Source organism: Asterias amurensis, chromosome 2 (assembly GCF_032118995.1).
Source record: "Asterias amurensis chromosome 2, ASM3211899v1".
NCBI classification, from domain to species: Eukaryota; Metazoa; Echinodermata; class Asteroidea; order Forcipulatida; family Asteriidae; genus Asterias; species Asterias amurensis.
The window spans coordinates 19,573,982-19,592,552 of record NC_092649.1 but is presented as its reverse complement, the minus strand read 5'-3'; the positions used below and the strand labels follow the sequence as shown (position 1 = coordinate 19,592,552).

Below are 18,571 nucleotides of genomic sequence, written 5' to 3'. Positions count from 1 at the left end.
TGGCCACTAAAAAAGTACACTGTGTGGCTTGGGTGTACATGTATACAGACAAATTTACCTAAACCTTACAGTGTTATACTAATGTCTCCCCCATATCTCAAAATGGCTTAATATTGAATTGAACTATCAATAAATCTTGTCTCTTTCCTTCCATAATCCAGTCCTAGATGTGAATGCATTCGAGAGGTTGCTAGGTCCCTGTATGGACATCATGAAGAGGAACATCGGACACTACGAGGAGGAAGTAGAAAGAATGTTCGGCAAAGGACCCAAATGATGACGCTATTCCTTCCCCCCTCCCCACCCCCTTCTCTCATAGAACAACCCCCCCCCCCCTTCAAACACCTCCTCACAACACACTAACTGACCAACTGCCTACACAGGGATTAACTGACACACTACATGCCCGAAGGTTATAACTGAAGCTACCACAAGCAACGGACAGCGAACCAAAATGGACTCATCACTACATCTGGGTCTCAACTTCAACGGAGCTGCTTAAGGGAGCAGCAAGATATAGCTTAGAAACATTCTGCTAAGCAAAAATTAAGCAGGGTTGCCAGCCGCTAAGCGTATTTGGAATGCCTTTTTTGGCTGGTAAACTTACTCTGAATATCTGTTTTTATGCTTAGCTGCTACTTGTTGTGCTCAATCAGCTCTACGAAATTGGGCCCAGATAGTTGGGTAGATAATTTGCTTAGCGGCCTTGGGGCTTAACCTTCGGGTATACATGTATTAGGGGAAGGTACAGCATTTATAAATCAAGAGCTGAATGGGAAGAAACTCAGGGGACTGTCGTGTAACTTCCCTTAAGAATATTGATAACCAGGACCAATAGACCCTTCCCATGAAATATGTCAATTGCACATAGCGCGTGCGCACTAACATTTTGTTTGGCAAAAATAAGGAAACAATGTGCTGTTTTGTATACGGCTAATGGCTGCGTGTCGCAGACGCGTTTGCGCGTCTGCATAGTGCACAACTTTATGACGTTTGCCAACCAAAAGGGTCTGTACGCATGCGTGAATGTCATTAGCATATTTCATGGGAAGGGTCCATTCCATTTGTGTAATTTGACAAAAAGAAAAAGAAGCGGGAACAAGTTAACAACAACTTCAAATAGCGCCTTGGCCATGTTAGTGCAATAAGATTGTATTGGTGTATTGATATAGACAGTGGAAGGGACTGTGCAAGTCTAATGCGTATCCAAACATTAAGTTAAAGCCAGACTTGTGGATCTCATGGCACTTTCTTGGCTGGGCCACAAAAACAATTTCTAAATTCACTTTATATTTAATTTTACAAACTATTGACGATTTTACTTTAACATGATGCTTATTCCACTCAGCATTTTAGAGATGAAATTTTAAAACCATAAATAGTCTGCCTCAGTACAGACATGACTGCCTGTAACTTAAATAAAGTATTTTAAAAAGTTACGTTGTTTATTTGCAGAGTGCTGCTTTACGTGTTTGTTTTCCAAGTTATGATGAGGACCCGATTTCATGAAGCTGTTTCAAGCAGAAAGATCTGCTGATTAAATTTCTTTGCTAAGCAAGAATGAGTAGGGTGCCAGTTGTAGCCAGGGTGACTGTATAGTATTCTGACTGGGAACCTATTTTTGCTTTATCAAATTGGGCCCTGTGTAAAAATTGACCAAAGTCATATCCGAAATTGGCGGCTACGGCTTACAGCTATGGTTAGATTTCCAGTTCATTCTGTGTTGGAGTGCTGTACAGCAACACTCTTATCAGTGAGTTTAAGCTGTAGCCGCAAATTTGAATATTAGTTCATCTGAGGTTCAAATGTTAGTCATTTTTATTTATTTACTATTTGACAAGATATGGATGACTCAGGCCTACTGATTAGCTGTAGGAAAACAAAAACTAGTCCTCTCAATGTTTTTCCTTCTTACATCCTGAACGATATACAGTCTCATACCAAAACTTGTTCGAAGGACTAGGTCTTCTCTACTGATACTGTTGCTATGGTATCGTTAGTATGCCACATTAATTTATTATGACTTGATCTTGTTTTCTCTGATCACTTTTGTTTTTATTCACTCATTTTAAGCACACCCTACTTTTGCTGTATAAGTACTTTGATTTTTTTTCTGAACATATATGATGTGAAGTTGGCAATATTTATTATAATTTGAATCTTTCTTTTTTTATAAAAGAAACAAAAGTATATCTGATTTTTGTTGTTGATTTCATTTTATAAAAGATTAAATGTTTTTTGATATGTGCTGCTGGCCAGATGTTATGTGGTGACAAACTTGTTCAAGATCTCACAAAATAATATTTTGAATTAGCAGAGAACAAAAGTAGTTGGGTGCACTGAAGCGAACATGCAGATATTTGTTTAAATCAGAAATTGACTATCTTCCTCTGGTAGTCAAGCAAAAATTGCTTCCCTGTGGGGTAAAATGTTTCTACGGACATTTTGTTTGAAAACATAAGAAGGTGGCAAAATTGGTGGCTATGGTTATTATGCGTCATTATGCGTTGAAGTATGGTACTCGTGATAAGAACAAATTGTTTGAATGAAAAAGGAGGTGAAACAAATTTCTTCTTTCTCTTTATTTAGATAAAACACGGTAAGAACACGGCTAAAAAAGTACATAAATAAATAAAAGTAGAAAACATGAAATAAAAAAACACACAAAATTATTCAGTATTCTAGAACGTATTTGGATGGTCTGGGAAATTGTTTTACGTGCATTTTGTATGAAGGGTGTTTGTTCAGAGGGGAACCATTATGTTGTTAATAATTCGTTCACAACCCAGCAGCCCTTTTTATAACAACTGCCACAGCGAGCAAGAGATTTGATTTTAAAAATCTGAATGTTTGCCTCAACAAGTTAGAGGAGTTTACTGGGTTTTTTGTGCATTTTTCAAATATTTTTTGTTTGTTTGTTATTTTTTCATGTTTATAACTTTGGGCCTTTATTGGAAGCGTTCTTTTAACGAGTTTAACAGTTGGTGTTCATTGTAGTTGAGTGATTCCAGAGGGTGCTTTTTAACCTTTTAAAAAATAATTGTATGTAGAAGTCACAACTTGAGGATTCAGACATTATCTTGATAATTTTCGGAGGTATGTTTTCATTTACAAAATAGATTTCTGTAATTTTCTCCTCTCAATTTTCTCTCCAGACACATTTCATCTTGAATCTTGTCATAATCATCTTCCTTTGTTAATTTCTTAGAGCTGCTTAAGCACAACAAATATGCTAAGCACAACAAAATTATGCTTACATGTAACATTTGTGAATGGTGTACTATGTCACTTATAACAGTTCTGATTGGTGTCCTGCTCATTTCTGCAAAGCAGGAAACTCTCAAGCAATATTTTCTGCTTGAGCAGCTCTATGAAATTGGGCCCAGTACTGTGCAGAAACCAAGTTCTGTGCAGAAACCTGTAGTGTACACAGGTGCATCAGTAATAAAATGTTAACAAAATGAATTTCTTACAAATATTAAGGAGAAATATCAAATCTTTCACTAAATCTGTCGGTACTTACTTAACAAAAAAGTACACAACAAATCAAGTGTCGCACTGCTGGAATAATTACTACAAATCAGATACCTGTTAAGCAGAAAATGTACCGCTTAGCAAGTTTGCCAAGTCTATACAAGTAAATACCAGGTAGAAAACAGGACGTGGGAGAAATGACACTGGAACTATTCTGAAACATATTCCAGAAAGTTTTTCTGATTAGAGAAGTAGACTATGTCGTTTCTGAAATACGCATCGCTGGTTGAGCTGCGAAAGAAAAAACAAACATTCCATTTTACATTTTACTGCATTTATTAGACTTTATATTAAAAATTATATAAACAAATAAGTAAAAAAAAACATTTGTGGATAGATGTTTAGTATTTGATGAGAATTATTGGTAAATCTAGGTGGTGATGAGCTTTCATTTATAGAGGATTTGTTGAAAATAAGCTAAGTCATTCTATTTACAGTGAGTCTATAGGTTTCTGTTGCTCAAAGCTGTTGCTACTTCCTCATTTACATGTTTGCGAACATCTGAGATCAAAGTCAGGTTTGTTTCCATCGGGGCCAGATTCATGGCTCTGCTTATTCGATGAATTCTGCGCTTACGATCATCAATTTTCACTTACAGGTCAAGAGCTAAATTTCTGCTTAAGCTGTGTTAAAAAAGAATGCCTAGAAAAGTAGAGAACGCATTGGCACATGCACAAATTAAGGGCAGAATTCCCTGCTTTTGTAAACAAGCAGAGCCATGCAGGGCCCAGTTTCATAAAGCTTAGCAAATGTCCAGACTGAGCAAGAAATGGTGTTCTGGCTGGTTACTTACTTTTTCTTAGCAAACGTTTTTGGTGCTAAGTAAGTTTGTATGCTTACAGGCTTGATGAAATTGAGCCAAGATGGATTCCCTGTGCTGTAACAGGAAACACACTCAAAAAGATACCTGTGTTTGGTTTAAAAACAAAAAAGACAAAATTTCAGAAATTTGTTTTGAGTAGTTGCTATCAAATGCCTCATGAGTATGTGTGGTATTCTTATCATTGCATTCATTGCTCGTCGGTTTTTACCTAACAGCCACTAGCCATTACTGAACACCGCCGGCTAATCACACTGTACAGAATTTGATGTTTCTGTGTTAATCGTTATTGTTCAAGAGATTTTTTAATCCACAAACTTTAGAGTTAGTGTTGAATTTTGAAAAAACTTTTTCCACACCGCTGTTTCCGATTTTAACAGACGGTGTTTGTGTTGAATCTTCCACTGCCCTACAAATGTGCGGCTATTTTTTGGGTTTTAATGATAAAGGCAGAAATGAACGGAATTTGTCATTATTATTATTATTATTTTTTCAGATAGAAATATTTAACCACCTGGCTATTTTTATTTTTTAATTGTACACTGGTTTTAGTTGAAAAACAAATGTGCTCAAAATTGTGAAACTTTCTTTGGGGGTCAAATTTCTGACTCTTTTAGGAAAATACACTTGAATGTTAAATGTAAGTGACGCATCTTGTAGTTTTGACAGAAAAACGGGTCCCCTCTCTTCAACTGTTAATTTATTTCTGACCTGTTGTGATTCACAAGGGCACCAGTCTATGAAGGTGTCGAGTCATATTTACACTTTAAAAAATAAAAAGACAGTTGATGCGAAAATATAAATGGTGATCACTTAGATGCACTCTCCACTGACTTCATTTAATTTAAAAAAATGACTTAAGAAATATAAGTATGCCCTCAACGCCATAAAAACACTAGCCTTATGTATATATTATTTGTTTTTTTAGAAGCCAGGTTGGTGAAAGCTTAAATCAGTAGAATGTTATTTTATTATGTACATTTTGAGCCACATCAGAGTTGGAGTCGTACATAGCATTTATGATGTTTAAAAAGGCATGTTCATTTTGCGGTATAAAAATTGCCGATGTTTGTTTAGAAAATTATATATTTAAATGTTATCTTAAATATTGTGGATAAAAAAAAAGAGATTGTGAATAAACCAGTTTATCAATTTAAAAATGACAGTCCATAGTTGTGTTATTTCTTCATAATTTCAGCCTTTAATTGTGCAAGACTTTTTCTAACTGCCCAATTGTATCGCTGGAAATCCAGACCGACTGTTGGAATACTCATTCTGAGAAACATTTATAAGTTTTCTAGTGCATTGAAGGACAATTTAGAGTAACCAAAATGTAACATTGTAGAGACTTCTGTACTTTGGCCTTCAAAAGTTGCACAGGCACATCTATTTGTACCAAAATTAAAAGTAAATTTATTGTAATGCTCTTAGTCTTGGGTGATGTAAAGCTTCTAAAAGTTCTCTCTAAGATAATATAATTATTATGTATTTTCCCCCTTTGATCATGAGAACAGCTGCCGTCTGCTCACAACATGTGGTGCAACATTTTATATTGCAATTAATGACAATGACACATCGCTTGTATTGTGGTTAACCATGGAATTTATTCCTCCATTTAACCGTTCACTCGGTAAATCGTTGACCGTTGTATTTCTCAGTAATTATTCATATCACTTCATAAATATGCAACACAACGTCACGCGTATTGACCAATCACTGCTCGTCAATTATCACGAACCTGCTTCTGTACCGTGCATCTCATTACTTGCTCATTGAGATATGCATGCAACATCATCACAGCCTAGCATTCAAGGAGATAGAACGCCATTTTTGTTTTTTCCTTGCGACAAACGTCAAAATATACGGAGTGAAAATGAAGCACATCTCGGCAGCACTGCTGCTCTCCGTACTGCTGTTTCACGCTGTCCTCGCTGATGCATTAAAGGTTCGTTTTGTGGTACAAATTTTCTCTTTAAAGTGCATATTTCCGTAAATAAGACTAAAAAGGAAGGAATCCATGTTTTGTATTTGATGAGAATATTTTTGCAACTTCTTATCCTTACCTATTCGACCTTGACGTGAAGATGTTCACATTTTGTTTCACACACATATTATGTGAACCAGGTTCTTATGAATGTCTAGCCCCACTAGTGTGGGAAATGTTACTCCTTGACCACTATTTGGGCCGATGAAAGATAAAACGGTATCTGGGCATGCTGGGGAAACATCATGCTACATTTCCAGAGGAAAAATGTTTGAGCTGTTTAGTATTTTATTAGCCCCACTTATGTGGCTAAGGCTAGCCTTGGCCTCACAAGTGGGGCTAGTATTTTATGGGATACTGTTTGTTTGAATACATGTTGTCATGCACATCTTATTGGGTTAGGGGATAACTTTCCGTATGGCGCCACCAACTTGTCACTCATTTTTACAAAAAGGGATATCTCATTGAGGTAAATTAGATACTATGTTATTTCATATCGAATGAAAAAGTGGTGGCGCCATACGGAAACTTTTCAGGGTTAGGTTTGCTTTTTACAAAAACAACTTATCCATACACGCACAACCAGCTACCCTTGGCGTTTACATCTTGACTCTGAAGGACATGGCAAGTACTGATAGAAGTAGAAGTTTGGCAAATAGTACTATTTACACACATGGCATTTAGTTAAACATAAAAAGTACGAAACTGGGTCTCTGTTCAGTTTTGTGTTTACATCTGCATATGAGAAAGTGAAAAATAATGTCAACGTTTTTCTAAGTGTAACTGTTACTGTGGCTAGTTTAGATAAGACTTTGAAATGTGGTATCTCATATTTTATCAAAATTCTGGATCAACATCTATTTTTTTTTATTTGTTAATAGTGGATATATTGCCGGCACTGATTATATTTTCCTAAACGCTATGAGTCGGCAAATCTGAAGTGCACATTTGGGCCTATAATTAAGGAGGCAAACATCATTTTTCATATTTCATTGCAGAGAATAATAATAGCTAAGTACAATGCCTCCAAAACTCTTTTGTTGTTGGCAAATAAGTTTACTCCACCCTTTAGTTTAAATGGATAGTTACCTTTTCTAGTTCTGATTTTTGGCGGGGTCATGATGATGTAAACAAAAAAGTTGGGAAAAGTCCCCTAAAACATTTGCTGCACATAATCAGAGCCAGCACAATTCACTGCCTTTAATTGTTTCTCATAAAATTAGTTTTTAATTGCCAAGCCTCCACAATGCTTGACTGATTTTTTTGACATTGAGCCAATGTGCATTCATGCATGAAACAAGAATATATTAAATTTGCACATAATTTATGTAGGCCTATGTGTTGATCAGTGTTCTTGTCCGCTGAGTCAATTTATTTGAAAGACGTCAGAGATAATCAAATCAGCCGTTCACAATGATTCACCTGCTTTCATTAATTCAACTATAGTCATTTTATTTTGTTGGGGAAGATCAGCTTGGATATTTGGCCAAAGTTTCAGGTATGATACCCAGTGTTCTAACAAATGCAATATTCAAATAAGTGTATTCTAAACTATGAGAAGTAGTATATTAATGTTTGGAGACAAAAAAAAAAACACTCAATAATCCAATCATACCAATATGGAAACATTTTTTATGATTAAAAAAGTAAATTTCACAAAATGAAGCTCAGTTTCTTTAAAAGATCAAAGCTTTGCTTCTTATTTGTAGCTTATTGGATGCTCAAAAGCCATAGTTTTTGGTATCAAAACTTAATATGGTTTATTCATTTGATATTGTTTGCATATTGGCCAGATTTAAAATTGGGCTCGGTGGGCAGTTGTAAACATTCTATTGAGATAATGCGGTCAAAATACGGCTCAATAATCACTTGTCCTGTCCATAGGGATTTGGTTTAAAATCTATTAAGTCTCCTTTAATCCATCTAAAGCTTTTTCATTATTAGTTCATTATCTTTAATTTATAATTAATAGAAACTTGTTTTGGATTTAATCGGGCAGGCTAGTTGAGATCTTGAAACTAATTAAGAACTCACTCTGCAGCAGTAAAGTAAATAAAGACACATGGTGCTATTGTTAACTGAATAAAAGACATTGATAATGCATGCATGCAACCCATTCCTACCTGATACAGTCAAACATGCCAAACAGCGCTGATGCACAATAACAAATCTCATGATAAAACCCAAATTTACAGACAACATGTAGGAGCACAAACAATAACAGGACTTTAGAGAAGCCCACCAACAGGCTTTGGCAACTCTAAAATCTTATACATGAAGCTCTTATACATACAGAATGTGGATTTGAATCCTGGCCTGGTCAATCATGTCACTTGTGTCCTGGAACAAGGCACTCCATCATAATTGCTTCTCTCCATCCAGGAGTACAAATGGGTGTAAATGACGAGCCATATTGGCTTTTGGGAAAGACTTTACTTTCTTATACACATGTACACAGTGTTAGAGGCTGGTATTGTTGTCAGATTTGCCATGATCTTACAACGATCCCATCTTCTTTCTACTAGGACAAAACCTTAGACAAGGATCTCTTGGAGCGAACCCGACGGGCCGTTGCCCACCAGGGTCTCATCAATCCTGCCGATTTGAGGATGCTGAAAGTCCGACGAACTGATCCTTATCGTCGCGCTCCTCGCATGAAGAGATACCGCAGAATGGCGGAGGACCCCGAGATGTTCAAGAGGGGACCAAAGAGCGAGAAGTACATCACAAGAGTGAAGAAAATTGTCAAATCTTAAAACAATGATCTTTCTTATTGATATGGTGAGTAAGATGAGATGCTGTTTATGAAGGGTGGGTTGGGTCTCTTTTATGTAAACTTAGATGATGGTCTCAAGTCTTTAAATAAGTTTTCTCAATTTGTTTTGACATTCTGCATACTACAGCAAAATTTCAAGAAAGGCTCTGCGAAACTTTGGGCCATTAATAATTTTATGCACAAATTTGGATTCAACTTGTTACATTTTATCTTTTTGTTCTTCTGTCCTTTATTTCTAGTTCAAGTAACAGTTTGGATTTTCTTGGGCGTAAACTCTGAACAGCACAAACTGCCAAATACTCTTGCTACTTGTGACTACGCCAGTTGGGATAGAACCAAATCAATCATCACCTCTGCAATAGAGCCGGAATATCACTGAACACCATTTACCTCTCAACTACCAACTCGGCACGGACTACAATCATGGAGTTTGAATCAAACTAGTCAAATAATCACAACCCAAAATGTTCTATTTAACAATAACTCTACTTATATTGTAAAATCCAGAAAATAAAATGGAGGCAATGATATTGTATTGGTTTTTCACTTTTTATTCAAGGGGGTGAATGCATATTGTACATAAATTACATAAATGATAACACTTCAAATTTAAATAGTTTGTATCTTTTTAAATCTATGTTGAAATTGTACCTTGTTCTTAAGGGAGGGTATGCCTTTCATAAAAACTCACTTGGTTAAAAGCAATGCAGCTGTTGATAATGTATAATATTTTGAGAAATTTATCAGGAATGTGGTGCTGGAGAAAGGGATGCAAACAAAATCAATCTGAGAAACACTTTATGCATGAAATGTTTCTCAGATTTTTAAAATTATTTACAGATTATGTTTCCTGGGTGGACATAACAGCTACAGATTTTTGGCGACACTTTAAAAACAAAACCACCTTTGAAAATGAAATTCTTGCAGGTTAGTTTTACTGTATCTTTACACTTATATAGGAATATAACTGAACAGTTCCGAAAACCAAACAGACACTTTTTAAAGGTGCAAACAAATTCATTGGTGCAGTGAGGTGATGCACAACTCTTAACATTTTAGTTGATGTCAAAATATATACATGTAGTAGAGCTTTGTACTGACTTTAATAATATAAATAAATAAAGTATTTACTAAAAAGCTATTTGACCTACTGTCAAAATTCTTAGGAACACTGATAATCATCAGAGTTGTTCATAGTAAGTTACTCTCCAAGAAAAATAAAGCATTGTCAAAATAATCAGTTACAAATTAAAACTTGGTGTATAATTCAAGAAATGCATGTTTTGGTGCAATGTTCAATTTTACATTCCAGGAGCTGATACAAGGCCTTCGATTTTTTTTAAACACATTAATTTGTTTGAACCAATTTTGTTTTTATTCCATCCAAATGGAACAACGATTTACAAATCAAGTCTTGGGATTGAGTCTTTCTACTGTGTTTATAACATTTATCTCATCTCTTCATTTTGATAAGCTAACACAATTTCTGTCTACCCCAAAACCTCATTTGTTTCATAATAAATTATTGTATATTTAGATCATATACTTTACAAGTATATCATTGGCGTATCATGTATTAAATTGGTGGCAACATCTACATGGTACTTTTTTAGAAGTCTGGATACTTTGACAAAATTAAACTATTTCTTCAAAGCTTACAAACAATGGACCCATTCTTATAAAGCTGTTAAGCAGAAACAGAGATTGGCAAGTTCTTCTGCTGGGCCGAAATGATCAGGGAACCACCAGTCACAAACAACATTATATTTTGGCTTGTTATCAACTTATACTAAGCAAGATTTTGCTGTGCCGAAAATTGTTTTATGTTTGGGGTGGTGTTTAGCAGCTTTTTGAAAGCAGGCCCTTTTTGGAGTTATTTCTATTATGAAGTTGCAAAACAAACATGCTTACTGTTACATTAAAATGTATTTATTAACGGAACTTTTAGAAATTACTATTTAAACAATCATGTACACAGAGATATGGATTAAGTAGACTGTTTTTTGTTTCACATATCAAACAACAATTATCAACCATCTTGCCAGCTACTTGTAGTTCAACTTTGTCAGTCTTAATCAATGCCGTCTGTGTCATAACAGAAGATCAAACTAAAAACACTTTAGTAAGATAATATGAAATACCGAAACTTTTTTGGTTCATCAGATGCAGAAGATGCAAGTCATCATTTTGTTTGTTTTTGAGATTCAGCAATTTAAAAGAAAATTATTTGTTGCAAAGTATGTTTTAATAACTTATTAATCATATATATTACATTTTAATATGATAAATTATGTGGATAAAAATAATTCCTGTTTCAAATGAGTTTGTATTTTTAAGAGAGAGGTTTCAATCACAAAAGTCAATAATACTTTTTATTTTTTATAAAGTAACAATTGTTTACATAAATTAGAACTCTAAAACAAGAACTCCCTTTAGTTATTACACCTACTAATAAACTGTTCTCAAAATATGTGAACAGCTAACAATGAATCATGCAGACAAACAGTTTCAAATATAAAATGAAATTCAAGGAACTCTAAACATCTTTAAGTTCTTAATCTTGGCAACAGCCTACTATAAAATGTAGTGTCTCTGCTTGCTGCCGAATACTGCGCTGACGGCGCCCTCCCAAGCTAACAATTCTAGGGGTTGAAACGTAATGCTGATTCATAATTTCAATAATTTGTCATCTATTCATTTGCTAAAGTTTTGACCAAATGAGACTATCAGTTTATGTTCAGGAGACATGTTTTACTTGTAAGTTTAGAACACTTGATACTAATAAGTCTTGATTTTTCTGGTCTTGCTTTGTTGTAGTCGAAGTGCGTTGCTGATCTCGGCCATAGCGGCTGATGAAGAGTTACTCAGGCATCGTTTCTTCTCTTGCTGTCTGCTCACTTTACTCCTAAAACTCACCTATGAGAAGTTAGTAACATAAAATCAGTTAAAGGCAATATTGTCAATGGGAGACATTTGGAAGCACAATGTGAAAGCAGACACCAGTGCCCAATTTCACAAAAACAAAATTATGATTATCAGAATAAGAATCGCAGCCAAACTACCATGTCACATGTACAATTTATGACTGGTATCCTGCTAATTTTTTGCAGAAAAGTGTACAGCAATATTTTCTGCTTTGGGCCTTGTTTAGGCAAGATGATGAAGAAAATGACACAGGAGGTATCATCGTCTTATATGCAATCTGTTTCAGCTGAGCCAACATCTTACGTGCTTAGCAATTTTCTCTGTGCTTACCAGCTTAAAAGAATTGTGTCAAATGTAACTTACGCAAAGTGGCTTGCGGGTAACCACCGTCTCATCACTGCTCTCATCATCTTGTATTATCTGGATGTAAGGAGTACTGCATATATCCGAGCCTCTTGTAGGTACAACGTGTTCCTCAAAGACATCCCTATGGGATTGTTGCTTCGAACTGGACTTCTGAAACCCTGATGACAGATTTATTGAATGTACTAATGTTACAGTAAAATACACGATAAAACAATTATTCCCCTCTGCCCATTCTTTGCTTTTGTGAATTTGGACTTGGAAGGTAATTTTAAAAAGTCTTGATAAAGATACTTACAAGGTGAATCGGGCAGTTTCAATGAGAATATCATGTCTTCAGAGCTGTCTTCTGGATCCGAGTAAGATTGCATAGTGTCTAGACTCACTGCTGATGGCTGCTTAGCTGGATTCATTGAGGTTACTCCTAAGCAGATACAGAAGAGAAAGACTGGTTTACTTGGCTGAATGGTTTCTTTCCTCGTCTTCCAAATCTTGGACCCTAGTTTGAACCCTGCCCTGGGCACTATGTTTTCCCTGGAAAAATACACCTTTAACTAAAACTTCACTCCTTGTTCTTTCTCCAAATTTTGGTTATTTTAGTGATTAAGTTCTGAGAATTCTTGGCTCCACAACTAGAATTAGTATGCTGGTCTCAGTACTTTAAGGTTTATTCTGATGGGAAACTACTTAACTGACCCCTCTTTCAAAATAAATCTATTCCAATTTTGAAAAACCATAATTCTGCATGTGAGATGTTTATAAACAAGATGACTCCAACCTACCTTTGATGGTTTGTTTGGATGCTTGTTGTTTGTTTTTTCTTTGCACCTGCTTCCTTCTGACTGGTTTTGAAGCTGGCTGATGGATAGTCACCACTTCCATCTCAGATTCATCTCGAGAAACCAACCCCTGTCTCAAGTCTTCAGCCCAAGTGCTCTGAATCTCAGCTACAGAGCTACTTTTGCGTTGCATTTCCTTTGATTTCTTATTCGTCTGATTCTGTCGACTCTTCACTAACTTTTCTTTCGGGGCTTTGATGGAGCTGGCACTCAGACTCTTTGCACTGGTAACTCTCTTCTGTGAAAAGATGTCATCATTCTGCGACACCTTTGTGGAAGCCTTTTGCTGACTCCTGCTGTTCTGCCTTTCCTGTGGGTTTTTCTCCTTTGGTGCTTTCCTCTTTCTCACCACTGGAAGAGTTTTTTGAGGAGGTTCAATAAACTCATAAACATCTTCCTCTTTCAACCAGTGGCACGCCTCTGGGTCCTGGAGAGGCTTTGTAGTGTTGACTTCAGAGACTGTTTGACTGTTTCTTGTCTTGATACGTGGTTGAGTTTCTGGCTTCTTCTTTGTCTGGTTAGCTGTGTCAGGATTAGGCTTCTTAGCTTTGACTCTTGCTGACTGCCTCTTGGACTTAACTGCAACCTGGTATGGCTTCCTAACTTTCTTCTTTCTTGTAGGAGCTTGAAGGACTGGTGCCTCATTTCCCTGATTGGTTTGTTGTTCTTGTGTGGGAAGAACAGCTTCTTGAGGCTTCATCACTTGGGGAGCGACAGCAGCAATTGGTGATGGCCTCACCTTGTTCGCATTCCACCGTCCAGATGTGGTGGCTGAACTTGTCGGAGACGTCAAATGAGGTACAGCTTCATGTTGCTGTTGAAAGTGGAATCCAGATGGTCTACCATCTGGGCCAAGATTGCCATCTCCTTGATTTGAAATTGGCAACCTAGGTTGAGTCACAGCTGGTTGGTTGTAGGTGTAAGGAAGACCACACTGTGGGTAAGACTCTCTGTTTTGGAAACTTGGCTGTGCTGGCCATGATGGTTGAAGCCTGACATTGCTACCATGGTTGAGGGTTGGTTCAACCATCTGACGAGTAGCGCCACCAATCAGATGATAGCTTGGATGAATCTGATTGATCATACTCTCTTGATGTCTGCTTCCTGACTGAATCTGACATCCGCTCTGCTCATACTGAGCCACAGCTTGCCAGGAGCGTGGTCGATTGTCGCCGTCCATCATCGGTGCTGCCATTAACCTTTGACCTGACTGCAGACCTCGGACCCTCTTGTCGATGACCTCTGATGACCCGGCTTCATTATGGAGACTTCTCTGATGTTGGTCCTGTTGAAGCTGTTGGATCTGTGTCTTGCAGAAAGCCTGTTGTTCCTCTTGCATCTTGTCAATGTGTTCTCTGTTTATCTTTTGTTGTTCTGTGTACACCTCTATGAGAGAGTGTACGACACGCTCGTCGCGCTCTTTCTTGGCAGTTTCCAGTTGCATCTCAAGAACCTCAATCTTGGCATCTTTCTGTGGAATTTGCAAATATTCCTCTATAAAATATCATTCAATAAAATTTAAATCAACAATATCTCAAATGTAAGACTGAAGTTCAATCATATTATGATAAATAATTTACTGCATCAGTTTGCATCTTGTTATTATTAATCGTAAAGATTCGAGATGCTCCAAATAGTCGCAATGTTTTATAGTTGACAGGAATTACTAAGGATATAAATACGCTGACATACTATCTGGAAACTTCAATCAAAATCAAATCTCAATATAATAAATCTGACCTTCAACATTATAAAGGGAGAAAACGAAATATCAAATATTAGTTTGATAGTGTCTTACAGCAGCAATGTTTTGAAGCAGGTCTGTAAGTGTGGCCTGCTGGTCTTCTGTGATCTTCATTGCACCCAATAACTTCACATGGTAACTTTTCAGATCTTCATTTACTGAGAAAAAAAAGACATAAACAAGTCGGAACGTGAATAAGAATTTTTGTTAATATTAATATTTTCAACTCCCATAATATGCCATAAACTTTTTAGTCTCTATTCATTAGGAAATTGTTGACTCGAATGAGCTGGATATGGTATACATTCGAATTCAGAAGTTCTATAAAAATATCACTTCATGCATTCGTTTTGACATTTTGATAATAATATTTTCAGTAAAAATATTATAAGTACAAGATTCTAACATCAAGTGGGGAATAAAAGAAACGACTTAGGTACTATACATCATTCAATTCTGTTGCTTGTTTATGCATAAATGGAGAAGATTATATTTCAAACAGTTTTATTATGCACAACATTGCTATAAATAACCTATCATGCTATTCCTGTCGCAGAAAGGTGCAGGGCCATATAGATTAGGCTAGATAATAATTATATCTTATCAACAATGTTCACAGGTGAAACCTAATACCCAACCTACTTTTCTGAATAAGATCGCCGAACTGACTGGCTGTATCAGAGATATTTTTATCAACATTCTTTCTGATGTCCGTAGCAGCGGATCTGACTTCCTCAGTGCAATCTTTGACAAGCGTAACAAAGGTGTTTATCAGGTCCCTGGACGAAAGGGAAGAAGAAAATGGGACAATGTCAAGGAAGACACAATATTGATTCTTTAAAATGCCACTGCGATGTTATTCTTGTCTTTAATACGACAAATGGAAAAGGTTAGAGAGGATTGACCTGAATAGATTCATAACGATTGAGATCTGAGAGGAATACAGGAATGAAACAAAACATGACTCAATGAAACATTTCTTCAATTTGAAAAGAAAACGTGTCAACATATTTATGAACAGGAAATAACAAGACAGATGTGAAGTCTTGCCAAAACTTAAGAAATGATGAAAGTATAATAATATAACACATAATTTGCATAAAAAAGTGAAATGAACTGATATTTTATCAGTAGGATTTTAAACTTTGCAAGGAGGGGTATAATCAGATGATGTTTGAGTTGCACCATGTGTAAATCTCTTTTGAGTAGTGTTGGTTCTGAAATAGAACAAGTGGTTGACAACTCAATGTTTTGACCAGTATGCTGTGATCATCTTCAGGATGCTGCTGGACTCTGTTGCTGGATGCTGCTTAAGTACTGCCTTGGAGATTAAAGGGTGGCTGCAGTGGGTTTTTTAAAGGTTTTAACGATTAAACATGACTTTTTAAACCTGAAATATTTTTTTATTTTTTCTATTTAATGCGCAAGTATTTTAAAAATGGTTTTCAAGAGATTAGGGGAACCCATCCCGCCCCTAAAAGGGAGCCTTCATGTGACGTCATGTCGGGAACCCGAGCCGTCGGGGCCCCCTGGCTGTGTGCATATAGAGACGTGTGCACTGTGTGGCCTGGTACCAGGCGCGTGTAGTTAGGGACCAGACTCTTTTTGCCGACGATATGTTTGAATTCCCTACGTGACGTCGATGGTAGGGGGGCGGTAACAATCCACAAAAGGGGGGGGGCATGACTTATTCGTTAATTACGCAAGTGAGATATGTCGGGAAAAAACTAAACACATTTTATTGATGTTCAATACATATATCAGAAATAAATGACAGCAAAATTAACTGTTTTGTTTTAATTCACTGCAGCATCCCTTTAACTGGTAGTTGGACTTGGCTCAATGCTGCTCGAACTAGGGAAGGAGTTGAGGTTAGCTCGAAAAAGCATGCAGGCTGAAGCTGGGACTGAAACCTAAACTAAAACCCTCTCTGAACTGAATCAGTTGGTGACAAACACAGGGAAGGAGAGTTGGGAACCTAGAGGAGACTGAGGTATAGATGACCCAAGTCTAAGGATATTTCATCATTCTTGCATAGGCGAGAGAAAAAAGGATAATTCTAACAAAATTGTATGTCTCAGTACCTGTCATCTCTTTCCTTTGCTTTCTGTTTATTATTCTCTAATCGCTCTTGGAAACTTCTTTTTCTTGGCTGAATATTTCTGTCAGATTCTTTGTTGAAGAGCGGTGCCTTGGACATGTACTTCATGTAGAACTTTTGTGGGTTGTTTGCACTCTGTTGGAAAAAAAGGATTTTGTTTTATTTACTTGTACTTTCTGCAATGGAAGAGCTACTTTTATCCGGGTTGGACATTTTGATCTTCAAGTTTCAAAATAAAACCCTTTTTTGAAATTGTCTAAAAGATAAAAAGTGTCTTTAAATAGACTCAAATGATCTTTTGTTATCTAGAGAAAGGATAATAGTAGGAAATACATTGTTGCAATTAGAATTATGACAATGCTTTTACTTAGAGGTAGGATCAACGTTTAGCAGTGCTATGAAATTGAAACCATACAGTAAGCACGAAATTGGCCGCTAAGCAGATAACCAGTTGCCTGATAGTACCTCTGTCTGCTGTGAAACACCCTGCGACATCATCATCTGTGAGAACATGTCGAAGGAACTGGATTGTGAATTCTCCATCTGGGAATTCATCTGAGAGTTACTTTGACTCAGAGTCTGACTGGAATTAAAAGCTGAATCCTCTTGGTCACTTCTGAACCCAGATCGCTGCAGAAACTGACTTTAGAGCAAAAATATACACACATAAAATTAAAAATCAAATAATGAATGGTCATTGTGGTCCAGTGTTAGGACTGCAGTGATTAAATTACTTCACATAAAAATGGCATTACAGGAAAGAAGGCCTACATTATAAATCTGGTTTTTAATTGATTCCCTGTTAATAAAAAAAGAAAGGTTTAAGAAAAACAGTATTACTCACGCTGGATTGGTGCTGTAGAGCTCCTTGGCACTTAGTTGATTGTTAAACATATTTGACTTTGATGTTAGTCACTTTGTTTGGACTTGGAGACTGTCTTTACAAATCTGAAGAAAAATAATTCAAACTTTAAATTTAATAAATAAACCAACTGACTTCAAAATTAAATCAATACAAACTTTGTGTATCAATTTTCTAACAAAGCGGCTTAGCCTTCCGTCACTCGTCAGCATACCCCATTTTTAGAAACAAAATTTCAAGTGAGTTGTTTATTGGTAAAATACCTGACAAAAGAGTGGCAAAAAGACGTTTCAACAAATCACCGAACAAGTTTCTGACCCGCCGAATCACACTGCATTTTGCAGTCCGGCTCGGCTGCACACTTTGACTTTCGCGGAGCAGACGACATTTTTTCAAATCAATCAAAACACTTTTCAACATTTTGTTTTTCAATAAGAACTCAGAGTAATTGTTCAACGCAGTTAAGTTTCTCAAACAAACACTATAATTGTAAGATGCTTCACAAGTTATTATCAATATTCACACACACATTTTAAGGAAAAAGGCGCAATTTAGTATCCTGTTTTCACTTACGACAAAATTTTCTCTTTTGCGCTGCCGCCATCTTGGATTTAAATCCTCAA

The 18,571-nt window shown here is 36.4% G+C and overlaps 3 protein-coding genes across 3 annotated transcripts in view; 2 read left to right on the top strand and 1 right to left on the bottom strand.

The window, feature by feature from the left end:
• The window catches only part of LOC139952173 (cAMP-dependent protein kinase type II regulatory subunit-like), a 52,778-nt gene extending 47,264 nt beyond the window's left edge, over positions 1 to 5,514 (top strand). Inside the window, exon 13 of the mRNA XM_071951196.1 lies at positions 162 to 5,514. Coding sequence (XP_071807297.1) covers positions 162 to 277 — 116 coding nt within the window. The 3' untranslated portion in view covers positions 278 to 5,514. The remainder of the gene's footprint in view (positions 1 to 161) is intronic.
• Positions 5,515 to 6,141: 627 nt separating this feature from the next.
• LOC139954527 (uncharacterized) lies at positions 6,142 to 11,358 on the top strand. Its single transcript, XM_071954370.1, has 3 exons — positions 6,142 to 6,299; positions 8,864 to 9,119; positions 9,354 to 11,358. The coding sequence occupies exons 1-2, from the start codon at positions 6,228 to 6,230 to the stop codon at positions 9,092 to 9,094; spliced, it is 303 nt and encodes a 100-aa protein (XP_071810471.1). The 5' UTR covers positions 6,142 to 6,227; the 3' UTR covers positions 9,095 to 9,119; positions 9,354 to 11,358.
• Positions 11,359 to 11,557: 199 nt separating this feature from the next.
• LOC139954526 (uncharacterized) lies at positions 11,558 to 18,564 on the bottom strand. The gene is made up of 10 exons (XM_071954369.1): positions 18,522 to 18,564; positions 17,931 to 18,034; positions 17,552 to 17,729; positions 17,070 to 17,221; positions 15,628 to 15,764; positions 15,040 to 15,143; positions 13,185 to 14,712; positions 12,701 to 12,826; positions 12,403 to 12,563; positions 11,558 to 12,030 (listed from the first exon to the last, which is right to left on the bottom strand). Exons 2-10 carry the CDS (start codon positions 17,978 to 17,980, stop codon positions 11,893 to 11,895), a joined length of 2,574 nt encoding a protein of 857 aa, XP_071810470.1. The 5' UTR covers positions 17,981 to 18,034; positions 18,522 to 18,564; the 3' UTR covers positions 11,558 to 11,892.
• Between the last annotated feature and the right edge of the window lie 7 nt (positions 18,565 to 18,571).